Genomic DNA, 14,783 nt, shown 5'->3' with positions numbered 1-14,783 from the left:
CCTCCTACACATAGCCTTTTCCCATGAAATCCCAGACAGGGGTGATTCAGTATGCCAGGGGTGTAGAGTTTAGAAGGAAAGTAAATTATTCACTTAACTCTTTCAGTTCCTGCAAAACATCACTAACAGATATTGATCAGTACATTGCAGTTTAGACATGTATCATCTGATGCATGAAGCTTTTTACCCTTACAATAAAGTAAGGCATTTTTATATGGTTCAAAAGTTCCTAATTTACTAGAACACTCAATTATTAAGAACCTTGTACAAGTCACGCTGTTGCCTTTTATTAGGTGACATAAATTGCCTCCATTCAGTTGTCACATCCTGGTAATATTGACCCTTTAAGATTCTACCAGTGGCATAGTCTAGGTCTTCAGGATTTTGATGTTCCCTTGCTTTTATGCAAATTAACGTATCTGTGCACCTGACTCTTGTATATATGATGCAGCTGGAGGTACCGGTGATGGGGGCTCCTGAAGGTGGTAAACCCCTGAGGCACACCAGGACCTGGTGCCAGATGACACTGGGGTGGTTAATCGGTTCCCTTGGTGTTAAAGAAACAACAGCAGATTAATGAGAGGCAATGCAAGAAGCTTCATTTACTTAAAAAGGGTAGTCGAGGAATGTATACTTTTTTATACACGGCTGGGGGGGCTGTAAAGATAACAAAGAGCTTATACTTACCTCCTCCGATGCTGCCCATCACTGCCAGGCCTCTGTTTGTTTAGAGAGGTCGGCACTCCCATCCCTGATAGGTACCTGCTACTGCATTTCTTTCAGTGTGTAGCAGGTGAGTTGAGCTGTAGGCCAGAATAACAGGAGAACATGAGCCCCGGAGGAGGTATGTATAAGCTCTTCAATATATTTACAGCCCCAGCCATGTATAAAACCCCTAATGCCACAAAACAATCTATTGCTGGCACAATAGTGAGGGGCATTTATTATTTGATTTCCGCCAGTTTTATGGACGACAGATTTTGTTCTTGCCTTTTACTGTCGCTCTAATTGGGCGCAGACTATTCCTGCACTTCTAGTTTCCCGACACTAATTGGTGCATTTTGCGGTGCTTAGTGAAAGTTAAAAAAACAAACTACAAACTTCTAAAGTTTTTTACATTTCTGATGCTCAATAGTTCATTTTACATTGTGCCACAATATAACACTAATGCTAAAATCCTGTGCCAAAAAACACTTGCGGCAAAAATAATGAATGTCTCTCAGTGTGTGCTGAAATACACAGTGCAGTGCAATATTCTTGTCCAAGCTTGTGCCCGTGTGGCTGTCAACAATCCTAAAGCCTTCATGGCTCCATATCCTTATGCTTTTTGGTCTTTTCTGGCCTTACAATAAATGGGGCTTTTGGAGACAGTGGGGGTCATTTGCCTTGTAGTCCAGTTTTCTGGCTAAAAGGCATGAAAAGATTGCAATTCCAGGAAACTGGCTTTTGCCCCACTTTTGACACTTTTTATGAAAAGTTTATTTCATTATTGTGAACTTTGCATGTGGTATAATATACTTTATAGAATTGAGTTCCTCATACCAGGTATTTTGCATAATTCTTGATAATTTTGCATCTTTAGTGCATTCTGTAGTGTACAAAATCCTGAGCACCAGAGAAGTTGTTTGTCATAAAACACCTTTAAAACACAAAGCACAAGATGGATAGAATTAGCAAGAAATTCCTTACTTAATAAACTATGCAGTAGGAATTTTTAGCGTCAGAAAAGTTGCATTACCCTAAATGGGTAACACAAATCTTACGGGCAACTTAATTGAATTCCTGATCTGTGACCAGCTTTTATCATGATGCTACATTTGCTATTTATTTATAGACATATTCAGTACAATATGCCACACTGACATGTTTTATGTGAAATGCCCTACATAGAGCAGTCACTGGCACGTCATTCTGTGTGAAAGATCCCATTGCTTACAGTGAGAAATCACAGCTATAATAAAAGAGTTTTATGAAATACAGTTTGTAGCTGTTACAGATCAAAGCAAATTAAATCGTCCAGCGTTTTTATGTAACAGTCCTGTCAGAAGGATACGTGGGGGAAGAGATGTTTCACTTTAGCTTGAGAAAAACACTGATTTTAATGCATTAAATAACACAACTGTAAAACCAACTTACCAAACTTCATGAAGAGGGGCAGTTTGGATTACACAATAACACATTGGGGGTCATTTTTTTTCAGTTGCTTGATTTGGGCACAACTTGTAGGGGCAGTGCGGTGACTTAGTGGTTAGCATTAAAACCTTGCAGCACTGGGGACCTGGTTTCTAGTCCAAGGGTCAACATCTGCAAAGAGTCTGTATGTTCTCTCCGTATTTGCATGGGTTTCCTCCGGGTCCTCCAGTTTTCTCCCACACTCCAAAACATACTGGTAGGTTGATTTGATTGTGAGCCTTATTGGGGACAGGGACTGATTTGGCAAGCTCTGTGCAGCACTGCATAATCTGTGTGTGCTACATAAATAAAGAATTATTATTATCCTGCTCTTCTAGTTTCCCTTTTTTTTGCACAATTTTTCAAGCAAAATAAGAGCAACCTAATGAATGTGAGTCATTTCAGACACTTTCAGCCGTGCTCCAATATATTAACCCCTAGGCGCACCAGGACGTTATAGTACGTCCCCGGGGCTAGATGCTTAGCGCACGGGGACGTTCTATAACGTCCTGCTTCTGGCACCGGCTCACGAACGGAGCCGGTACCAGAAGCAGCGGCTGTCAGCTGTCTAGTACAGCTGACAGCCTGCGCTAACACCCGCGATCGGAGCCGGCTCCGATCGCGGGTGTTAACCCCTTACACGCCGCGGTCAAACATGACCGCGGCGTGTAAGGGTGTTTGCGCTGTGGATCGGATCCCCCGTGCCGCTTACCGGGGGATCCGATCCACTTCTGGGCAGCTCCGAGGACTGGCATGTGCCCCGGAGCTGCCCGGTCTCCATGGCAGCCAGACCCCTTCCGGGTCTGACTGTAAACTGTCTGAGCATGCGCAAGCTTGCTCAGACAGTTTACACTGCTCTACAATAAAATAGTATTGTAGAGCAGTGTTTTGAACTTAAACCAGTGATCAGAGCATCACTGGTTCAAGTTCAAGTATGTATAAGTAAAAATATGAAAAAACACTTAACACTACACATTATAATAAATAAAAAATAAATACCGTATTTTCTGCCCTATAGGGCGCACCGGACTATAAGGCGCATTAGTCCGATGCGCCTTATATATGTAATAATTACATATATAAGGCGCATCGGACTATAAGGCGCGGGGTCCGGCGGCCGGGGGCGTGGCGGAGGTCCGGGGGCGTGGCGGAGACCCGACGTGACGCGACGACGGGACGCGGCGACGAGACGCGACGCCGAGACGCGACGGGGAACGCGGGGAAGGTGAGCGGGGAAGGTGAGCGGGGAAGGTGAGGGGGAGGTGGAGGAGGGCAGCTAACCATACTTACATAGGTCCCCGCTACCGGAGACAGCAGATCTCCCGCTGGAGATCTCCGGTAGCGGGGACCTATGTAAGTATGGTCCGCTGCCCTGTGCCCAGCGCCATACATAGGGCGCACCGGACTATAAGGCGCACTTTGGATTTCCACGGAAATCCAATGCTTTTAAGTGCGCCTTATAGTCCGGAAAATACGGTACATAAAAATATAAGCCCCTAAAATGTCACTTTCCCATAAAAACACTTAATAAAGTATAAAAAACACAAAAACACAAAAAACCCCGCATATTTGGTATTGCCGCGTCCATAACAATCTGTATAATAAAACAGAATCGTTACTGGACCCGCACGGTACACGCCGTAGAAAAAAAAAACCAAAAACGTTCAGAAAAAAGATAATTTTTAATTAATACCCTATAAAAAAATGCTCTAAAAAGTAATTTAAAAAATGTTATGCACTCCAAAATAAGCCCACTAAAAAGAACAACTCTTCTCGCAAAAAATAAGCCCCTAACTAGATTTGTCAGCCGAAAAATAAAAAAGTTATGCATATGAAAAGATGATGATGCTAAAATGAACAAGATTTTCTCCAAATTGGTTTTTATTCAGTACAATTGAATAAAATACACAAAACCCCCACATATTTGGTATCCCTGCGTCCGTAACAATCTGCATAATAAAACAGAATCGTTATTAGATCCGCAAAGTTAACCCCGTAAAAAACAAAACAAAAAAAGCTCCAGAAAAAAGATCATTTTCAATTAATACCCTATAAAAATGCTCTAAAAAGGGATTTAAAAAATGTTATGCACTCTAAAATAAGACCACTAAAAAGAACAATCCTTCTCGCAAAAAATAAGCCCTTAAAAAGATTTGTGAGGCGAAAAATAAAAAAGTTATGCATATGAAAGACGGTGATGCTAAAAGTAACAACATTTTTGCCAAATTACTTTTTATGCACTAAAAATGGGAAAAAAATTAAAAATCTATATAAATGAGGTCTTTTTGTAATCGTGGCGACCCATAGAATAAAAATAATATACTATTTTTATGGTATGGTAAACAGCCAAAAAAAAAACCCCATAAAAATCTTCCTGAAAAGTGATGATTTTCATTTCTTCCACCAACAAAGAGTTAATAAAATCTCACCAATCAGCCTATAGATTCCCCCAAATTACGTACCAGAAAAGTGCATCTCATGTGGCAAAAGAAATAAGCCCCTATAGGTCCACATTAAAAAAAGAAAAAAATTATAGCCTGTACAATGTGACATAGCAAATCTGATCTGGATGGCGCCTCCTTCCCTTCTATGCCCGGCCGTGCGCCCATACAGCAGGTTACCACCACATATAGAGTATCCGTGTACTCGGGAGAAATTGGGTAACAAACTTTGTGGAGCCTTTATTCATTTAATCCATTGTAAATGTTTAATTTTCCACCCAAAATGAGTGTATTGTGAAAAAATATTACAATTTGCAGACTGCACCTCCATTTTGTTTTAACCCCTATAAAACATGTAAAGCGTTAACAAACTTCTTAAAAGTGGTTTTTCATACGTTGAGGTGTGTAGTTTCCACAATGGGGTATTTTACGAGTCCCACTATTATTTAGGCCTCTCAGTGTCAATTAGAAGTTGAGCAGGTCCATCTAAATACAGGTTTTGGTGATTTTACAAAAAATTTGAAAAATGATACCTAAATTCTGAGCCTCATAACATTCTAGTAAAATATGTGGAATCTTAAAAAACCATGCCAACATAAAGCAGACATTTGGGAAATGTAAGTTATGAATTTATTTTGGAGCTATGTCTATCTGTATCAAAAGTAGAGAATTTAGAACGTTGAAAATAAAGAATTTTTCCAAATTTTTGCCAAATTTAGTTTTTTTTCATAACTAAACACAAAAGATATCATCCAAATTTTTAAACTAATTTGAAGTACAATGTGTCACGAGAAAACAATCTCAAAATCCCCTGGATATCTCATAGCGTTCCAAAACTATAACCACTTATAGTGACACAGGTCAGATTTGAAGAATGGGGCCGCGTCCTTAAGGCCAAAATAGGCTGTGTCCCCTAGGAGTTAAGCACTTGCAACATATAGTAAAAAAATCACAGTCTAATAAACCATACAGTTCTGTGCCAAAAAAACAGAGACACAAATAATAAATACCCTCTGATGTGTGCAGTTATATGGAACCCAAAGAATAGAATCACAAGTGGATTCAATATTCACACACATTCTATTATTATTACCACTTTTTTTGGTGCACCTTTAACATGGGACGTGTAGCCCATTTCTGTTGGACTTTGCATGATAAATGTGGTGCAAGATCCAATTGAGCACAGGAACACCCATTTCAGATCAAAAATTTCAGTGCATGAAAAATAGTGCACAACCGCCACAAAACAGCTGTGTGCGATAAAAATGTGGCAAGGAAACTGGCAAATCGACCCTTGGTAAATGTTTTCATTTTGTTCATATGAGAGACTGAAAGTTCAGATATTTATCCATTTATGCCATTTCCATACTTAGTCCCCCAGATACATAGCTTTGACAACCAAAAAGCAGCTTTTCACATGCATTAGTATAAGGCATGTCCTACCTCTCTGGCTTCTGTATAGTCACTGTTTGTTCATTTGCACATAGATATCGGACGATTGCACAGAGGATTCTTCTGCACCCGAACACAGCAGCAATGAAGAAAATGCAGAGGAGCTCGCAACCCCAGATGTGGAAGAAGATCAAAGCAACATAGAGTCCTCAGGGGCTACCACTAGTCAGCTAGCACCTTCTGAAAACACATGCCCTGGCATTGGTAGGACTCGAAGACTTTCAGACTTCCGTGCATGGTTTGCTGAAAACTTTCGCCATTTTTCTGAATCCGAAGAAGGTAAATGATAGAATTTTACCTTTTGTGGACTGCATATGTTTTTTTTAATTTATGTAGCTAATTATTATTATATTTGCATATTTTTTCATGAAAATATGTTTCCTGTACCTTAGCTTACCAACCATAAGAACACCTCATTTTAGAGGGAACTTTTTTGAGGATTAGGCCCACAAGCTGTCACCAATTTGTTATGCAGGATGGTGTCATGATCATAATGATGTCCATCTATATTCTGCGAAAATGAGCGTTACAAAGATAAGAAACTTTTAAAACTGCATTGAAATGACATAGGAGGAAGGGAACTCAGTATTTGTCAACCAGACTTGTGATGATGTGTTTGGGCTATGAGACATCAATTAAGCCAGTAGTGGACCTTCCTGTGTGACTCTTTTCCATCCTTGTGACTCTTTAAAGGTCAATTGTATACAGCGCTAAAAGATCTATTTCTGTACAGCTCAGAATATACCAGATTTTGGTAGATCATTGTCAGGGCGGATTTAGAATGCCATGTGATATATGGTACTAAAATGAAGCTTCTTGCAAAATGAGGATCCGTCTTTTCTGCCTGCTTCCAATCTGCCGTTTCAGGATTTTTGGAGGACCTTCAAAAGTCCTGAAATGGCTCTTGCATACATGATCAGATTTATAAGGATTTCATGGGTGAAGGTGCCTCTCAGTATAAAATTTGGTGGGTGGTTTGACGAGACATCAGCCCCCTAGAAGGCTTGGGCCCCGGGCTACCGGCCAAACTGCCTATATTATAATCCACTACTGATTGTGGTCCTATCACTTACTTGGATGGTGGCGGTTTGTGGCCCTGTGCTATATGTTAATTCAAAGTACAGCAACTGGACACATACCTATTGGCTCGTGCACATGGCCTTGGTTTCTTTGTATCCCCATGTGATCTGTGGATCAGAAAACTCCGAGCAGGTTTTGATCATGTTTGTGCTTCAGAAAGCCCCAACATAAGTCTAAATATGGCTCGGAAGTGGATTACATACTGATGACACAGAACACAAAATGGACCAAAGAAAAAAACATGTTTGTGTGCGTGTAGCCTATTTCATGACACTCTTATTCACATTTAGAAATCTCAAAACTTTACTTAAAGAGAACCTGCCATTTAAATTAACCCACCCAAAATAAATATTTCATTAAAAAGCATTGCCTTTTTTCCCTGAGGGTGTGTTCACATGTGGCTCCTTTGGATGTATTTTTAAACGTGTGCGCCAGAACGCATGTATTTTACAAATTACCGTGGGTTTTGCTGCTTTGAAATAGTTTTTCATCATTGCAGCTGTGTTAACATTTTCACAGCAGCAAAATGTATGGTAACATATAAAGCACAAGCATTCAGATGCATCCAAAGCACCCTAAATGGTTCCTTTACTTGGATCTAATGTTAAAAAATCAGTTTTTAAATGTATATGCAACTCACCTGATGTGAGTCCATCACACTAATTGAGTCCTGCATATTAAATTTGACTTGCATTGCCCTGCATCCTTCTTCCTGACTGACAGGTCTCACTGCTAGGACATGCTGCGGTCTGGAACATTGAGGGAGAGCTCTATTATATCATTGGGCACTTCATGTCATGTGACCAGGGTGACGTTATCTAAATCCTTTACCCAGTTACATTTGTAACATATTCTCAATCTATGTTTCTGAGCACATGAACTCACAGCAGCCTCCATGGAGGCATTGGGAATAGTAGGAGGCATGCTGTGATTTCATGTAATCAGATACATACACGGGGTAGATGTTACAAATGTAACTGTTTAAAGAACCTTACATGACATAACCCTGGTAACATGAAATGACGTACTGAACTCTGAGAAGAAACATGGGAGGGTCTGGCTGAGCAGATATTAGCATCATTTTAAAAGTTGATGTTAGAAGGAAGGAGGTCATAGATAACAAATATAAGAAGATTACCACAGTCACGGTGCCTGGATCTATGAATAGTTGTATCCCTTGTTTATCATGATGGATTTTGATGATAGATTTTGTAAGGCATGAATTATAGTGAAGCAGAATAATAATGAATGTGGTTTAGAACCCCCATGCACTTCTCCATTCAGACAATCTGGTCTTTGACTTTAGTATTATAAGGTTTTTTTTTTTTTTTGCAGTAGTGTATCTCACATCTCTGTTTTATCTGTATACACTTCTATTTTATATGTGTCTACAATCATTTATCTTTAATTTAAATTGTCATTTTTATGTGTTTTATCCATGGCATGATTCCATAGAAGAGTTAAAATTGAATGTTATTATCGGTTTGGTAATAACTGCTTTAATTAAGCATCTCTTTTGCAATCCTACCCTGAATATCCCTCAATAAGTGTCTGGCTTGTCTTTTATGATCATGCCTGCCTCCTAGTGGTCAACATGTCTTTTCCTGGGAATATTCTCTAACATTATTTTTTGCTACATCCATGACCACATGCTTGCATTAGATGCATTGATCATAGTTAGTGTACTGACCTGCTGTTTGCACTGCTTACAAAATGTAGTCATGCAGGACTAATTTATTATGACTACTTGGCATGATGTGTTTTTAGTCTGCTACAATCTGTAACATGAGATTACATCCATCAGATTTGGATTTATTGTGACCATACTGTAGCAATCAAAGCAACCTGGTAACACTCATTTTTTGCTACTAGCTCTAACCTACTGCAATCTTACTTTACGATACTTATAGGCATCTGATTTGTTGCTTAGTATTGATGAATTAGTATAGTTGCATACAGTATTTGCCTAGATCAATTATTTATCTACTCTCCCTAAATGCACCAGTGACATTTCCTGAAGATTTTGTGATATGTCATAAATAAATATCTCTATTCTATAAGAGCTGTCGATGGTGAGATCAGTGCATCCCCTTTTTGTTTATTATGGAGTTTCTTTGGAGAAGGGTCCATAAGACAGGGGCTCTTTCACATTGGTTTTGGTGTTCTTGTGCATCCATTGCGTTTTGCCTCTGTTGTGTCTCCGTGTCTACAAAAAAACTGTAGGTTTACTATTGTTTTGAAAACATCACACCGGGTTTTTCAGCATCATCAGTGAAAAGAACGGATGTTTCGTCAGTTTTTTTGGCGGACCCATAGACTTCCATTGCCTTCCGTGATCCGCATCAGTGAACTAAATAGAACATGTTTCATAATTTATTCCACGCACAACAGATCTGGGAAAATACAAGCCAATGTGAAAACACCCATAGAAACCAATGGCTTTGTGAGGCATCCGTGTAAATTACTGAACCACGGATGTAAAAACAAGGCCAATGTGAAAGAGTCCTAAAATAAAGTGGTTTTCCAGGCTTTTGAAAACTGATGACCTAATCTCTGACCAGACCATTGCACAACTGATGACCTGAGCTGGCGGGTAAGATATGATAAGTCATTTGACCTATACCCAGGACCGATGGCTTAATGGAAGGAGCTCACAGACTGAACCCATCCATGCAGGGTGGATAACTTCTGTATTATACACCCGCTCCTAACACCTGTCATCAGTTCTAACATCATTTGTGGGTGTTGACCTTTTAAGTGCTGCGTTCTAGAAGAATCTTGGTTGAGATTGTCTGCCCCCCATTACCTCGATCTGTTACTGTGATGGCAGTAAGATTCTCTGAGGCAGTAGGGTCTGATACAGAGGCACTAGTCTGACAATATACTGCAATACAGTTGTAATGTTACTATGTTCTATTACAGTATACTGTAAGGGTACATTCAGACAGACACATATACATCCCCATAGACCGCAATGGCGGTCCAGTCCACGTGTGTGGCACTGTTCCGCGCTGTACACGGGGAAAAGATAGAGCATCATATGGCTGTGTAAATGTACCCTAAAAGGGTAAACCTCCTGGGGTTAAAAATGTATCCCTACAAAGCAAATAAAATAAACAAACATAATCACAAACACATTGAGGGGTCATTTATCTTTAGTCAGGACATTTGTGTGTGTCTTGTTTTTTCCCGGTTTTGGACTTGTATTAGAGGTTGATATATCAGGCAGCTGAGTCTGTGGGCTTCTTGTGACTTTTTATTAAAAGGTTCCACAAAAGTCTCAAAACTGTTCTGCGACTTCTTTTAAAGTGTTTCCTTCGCCTGGTCAGAACCAGAGTATATTTGCAACTTTTTAACCACGATTCGTGGCAAAATTGCAACTTTTCATATGTTCAAAAAATTCTTGCACTGCTAACTTTGCCAAGCGAGTGGAAAAGTCGCAAATAAATCAATTGTGCCAAAAAATAAGAGATAAAAATAGGAAATCCTAAGATTCACCCCATTTAGGTTACCCCTTATCCTAAAATGACAATTCCCCTGGACGAAATTTCAAAAGTTGACACTTTTTCTCTACTTTTCTTCCCCGAGAAATGTCATTAAAAAGTGATCAAAAGGTCGCAGATGGCTTAAACTGGTATTAATGAAAACATTAGCTTGTCCTGCAAAAAATGTCCCTTCCCCCATCCCCTGGAATACAAAAAGTTACAGATATTTTAAAATTATATTAAAGAATTTGTTGTATAAAAAAACACTGCAAACTTTATAAAATTGTTATATCCATTATCATACTGATCCACAACATAAACAGAATATGTCAAATGAACCAAACAATGAAAGCTGAAAAATTGCAAATAGAATATTAAATGGTGCCATTTGGAAGTATAAATTGTCCTGCAGAATACAAGCCCTATTGTGGCTTATTGGATTTGGGAAAAGAAAAGAGAAAAAAAAAATTACTGCGGTGCAAAGGGATGTGATGTGAACTTCCATTGTAATCATCTAACACTACAATGATAATAATATAGAAATCCACCCAAAACACTGTTAAATAAGCATTATCCGTGATTATCTATCAAAGGATACAAATTATACGGATCTTTCCAGTAATATTCAGATGGACGTGAATCATGATTTCCTCTGCAGTTAGTCATTGACGGCGTGATAGGCATGTGCTCTTTCTTAAGTCGTCTGAAGACAGTAATAGCATATTACTCATTTCAATAATTGGCAAATTACTGCCTGATAAATGTTGTTTTGTTACAGAATGAAATACCTGTTAAAGGACAAACATCATTTTCTCCTGTGTATTGACACAGATCCTTGGTGTTCCTGCAGGCTGAGCAATACAAACAGAACACAGGGAGGAATACACAAAGGTTTCATAGCTCATAACAAGCTGCTCCGGATGTCATGCTCATTGACTTGAATGGGATTTATGTTCACAGCTGTGTTAAGATCTTTTGCTCTGTGGTAGATTATTCCCAATGGCACCGGTAGCAGCTTTGTGGACCCTGGACTAGGAGGTTACTTGCCTCTACAGGTGTCAACTTATTTTGCATCCATACAGGTATATGCAATATTTATCCCCGTAAAATGAAGGTCCCCCTTAAATGATCCAATATTCTCAAGCATTTGTGTGCTGTGAAATAAAGGAGTATATTTTACCAATTTTGTAGCAGTATATTCCCACAGAAATAAGATGATATATGTTCAGACAAACATGTTCAGTCTATAGAATCGGACACTGTAATAGTGGTTACGGTGTCAGCACTGCTTTAGGCTGTCAGACAGGGACTCCTTGCATCACATTTCTCTTGTGTAAGGAGTTTTTTTGTACCTCATGATTTCAGTTCAGCGTTTTTGTCTTGTGGGGGAGAATGTGCTTCTTGTATCTTATATTACTATGATGCAAGGAGTCCCGTCTACGTCACTGTGGTCAGTCTGTGAAATCCAACCAGTGCACGGTGCGTTTTTCACGGACCAAGCCTGTGGTGCCGCCGTTACTCTTCAGATTTAAAATCTGAATGTCAATTATTGTTGTAGATTCTCCTTCCAAATGTCAGCTTATACAATGCAAACTGTACCCAGGGCTACAGAGAAATCGAGGATGAAACCAGCCGTTTTCTGCAGCATGTCTACCCTGTTTTCCTTTTTAAGTATGAATTGAACATTTACAGTAAATGTCACGGTATGACACACACGTAAACACTGCAAAATGTTCCTGGAAATCTCCTTAATGGGTAGGGTAGGGTAGAACTTTTCAGTTTACAATCACATCCAATCTACTGGATTTCTCATTTTTATTTTTGCACCTGCTGATATCAATTTGCACCAGTTATCACACTGTCATAGTCGCTAATAACAGGGAAGGGTATACGCCAGATGAAAATCATCCTAGTAATTGATATCTAGATGTAGCACTCCAATATGCTACTGTATCCTTAGCCTGGTAAGTGCTAATATTTTTTTTCCTTTGGGATATTTCTATGTGGTAACAAACACAAGTTTCCTGCATAATCTGCTAAAATAGGAAAATGTTGGAGCCGCATTACAGAGAGCAGAGCTGCTTATAATGTCAGTGACCATCCGGGTGGATATTATATATTGCCGCTCAGAGTGCTTTACCCTTTCACTTCCTCTTGAGATCATTTTGTTTACATCTCCAGAGATATTTGTTATTTTATATATTTAAGATCTGTGTTCTCCGTCCTCCCATACATTGTTCATATCACTTTGCTTGTAGGTGGTTATTGATACGACCAGCCAAAAATGTACAGAAGTTATTGCTTTTTAATATCTTAAGAAAACAACATGGAAGTGTACACAATGGGATGTTCTAGTATTTGTCTGTGATGCAGTTACATCAGTGTCACACATATAACCCATGACGCTGACAATCAAATTCATGATTATCAATCAGTACTAAAAGTATTGGTATCCTACTTTAGATTCAGGAACTTAATCCTGCAATGATGCAATGCTAGCTACAAAAAGCTATAAAGTTTATAAACAAACGCAAACCCAGAAGCATGAAGGATGAGTGTCACTTAAAGGACTAAGAACATATGTGTTGTTCCGAAACATGCCAATGGCTCTCCTTAAAGAGAACCTACCACCACGAATCTACCTATAAAGGTAGATCGGGTGGTAGGTGGATGTAAGGGACGTGAGGATAGCTCTTTTTAGGGCTAATCCTCATGTCCCCGCTAACTTTTGGTACACTTTATTGACCTAATATGTAAATTTCGTTATGCGGCTACTGGGGTGTGGAGTAGCCGGCACGAGGCTACACTGCGCGGCTACTCCACGCCCCAGTAGCCACATTACTCCTCCTACCCTGTTGCGTGCGGCGCGCAGCTCCTCGTAGCTGCGCGCCCTCGTCCGACAAGCCGGCTACTGCGCATGCGCAGTAGCTTTGGCCTTGGAGCTGGGACTGCTCAGCCGTCGCCCTGCGTTCTGCGCATGTGCAGAACGCCATCATGACGGACGAGGGTAGGGTAGGAGGAGTACGTGGCTACTGGGGCGTGGAGTAGCCGCGCTGTGTAGCCTCGTGCCGGCTACTCCATGCCCCAGTAGCCGCATAACGAAATTTACATATTAGGTCAATAAAGTGTACCAAAAGTTAGCGGGGACGTGAGGATTAGCTCTAAAAAGGGCTCTCCTCACGTCCCTTACATCCACCTACCACCCGATCTACCTTTATAGGTAGATTCGTGGTGGTAGGTTCCCTTTAAGTGCTGTTAACAGATCTACTAAAATGTCTTGATTTTATAGAGAAAATCAATTTTTGTTTATCACTTAACACCCCTTGAGCACAAACTTTATTTACCTTTACCATAATGTTTTAATACTGGTAACACACGGCCACATTCACTTCAATAGACAGTGGGGCACATCTCACTTTCGTTGGACTGTTCACCGTTTTCGAGATTTGCGCATCTTTGACAGGTATTTAACAGGGGTTTGGGCTGGGATTGTGTCGCACGCGATTGGATTGTAACGCAGCTGCACTGGCTTTCATGTGACAGAAATTGGGGGTGAGCCTGATTTGGACTTAGTGCGGCATTTATCTTACAAATTGTGTCACAAGACAATACACTTACATGCACCAAGAAGGAGAAGGTGAACTCCATCGGACCTGAGCGGGGAAGCGACACATGCAGGATATCGGGCGCACGATCTTAGTGAATCATGGCACAGTGCATTATCATTGGACAATGCACTTTCAGGGAACTTGCTGGAGCTAATAGGTAAATATGCCCCAATGAGATGATCCATTTAAATGGATTGCCCATGATGACAGAGCTGTGCAGGCATCCTTGAAAACATAGGATATGTTCTATCTTTTGCCGGATTTGTGTCACAGCCACCACGGTTCCTATGGAGAAGGGAGAGGTAAGGAGTGCTCAACACCCCTCCCTTCTGCACCCTTCTGGTCATATGCAATGCCCATGTTCAGCCCAGGTGAACACACTGCCGAGTGCAAGGGGCTTAACTGTACATAATGTGGAGGGGTGCCCCCAACCAGTTGTTTTCCTTTTTAGTTTTCTGTTTAAAGGAAACCTACCATTTCAAATGGTCGGTGTAAGCTGTAAACACCGAGCACCAGCTCAGGGTGAGCTGGTGCCGGTGCTTAGT

General features: G+C 40.3%; 1 protein-coding gene across 3 annotated transcripts in view; it reads left to right on the top strand.

The window, feature by feature from the left end:
• Nucleotides 1–14,783, top strand: part of ARHGEF25 (Rho guanine nucleotide exchange factor 25) — a 189,784-nt gene that overhangs the window by 32,929 nt on the left and 142,072 nt on the right. For all 3 annotated transcript variants that reach the window (XM_072134862.1, XM_072134861.1, XM_072134860.1), the window contains exon 2: nucleotides 6,101–6,344. In XM_072134862.1, the coding sequence (XP_071990963.1) occupies nucleotides 6,101–6,344 (244 nt within the window). The remainder of the gene's footprint in view (nucleotides 1–6,100; nucleotides 6,345–14,783) is intronic.

This window comes from Engystomops pustulosus, chromosome 2 (genome assembly GCF_040894005.1).
Source record: "Engystomops pustulosus chromosome 2, aEngPut4.maternal, whole genome shotgun sequence".
Lineage (NCBI taxonomy): Eukaryota > Metazoa > Chordata > Amphibia > Anura > Leptodactylidae > Engystomops > Engystomops pustulosus.
This window is presented reverse-complemented; position numbering and strand designations above follow the sequence as displayed.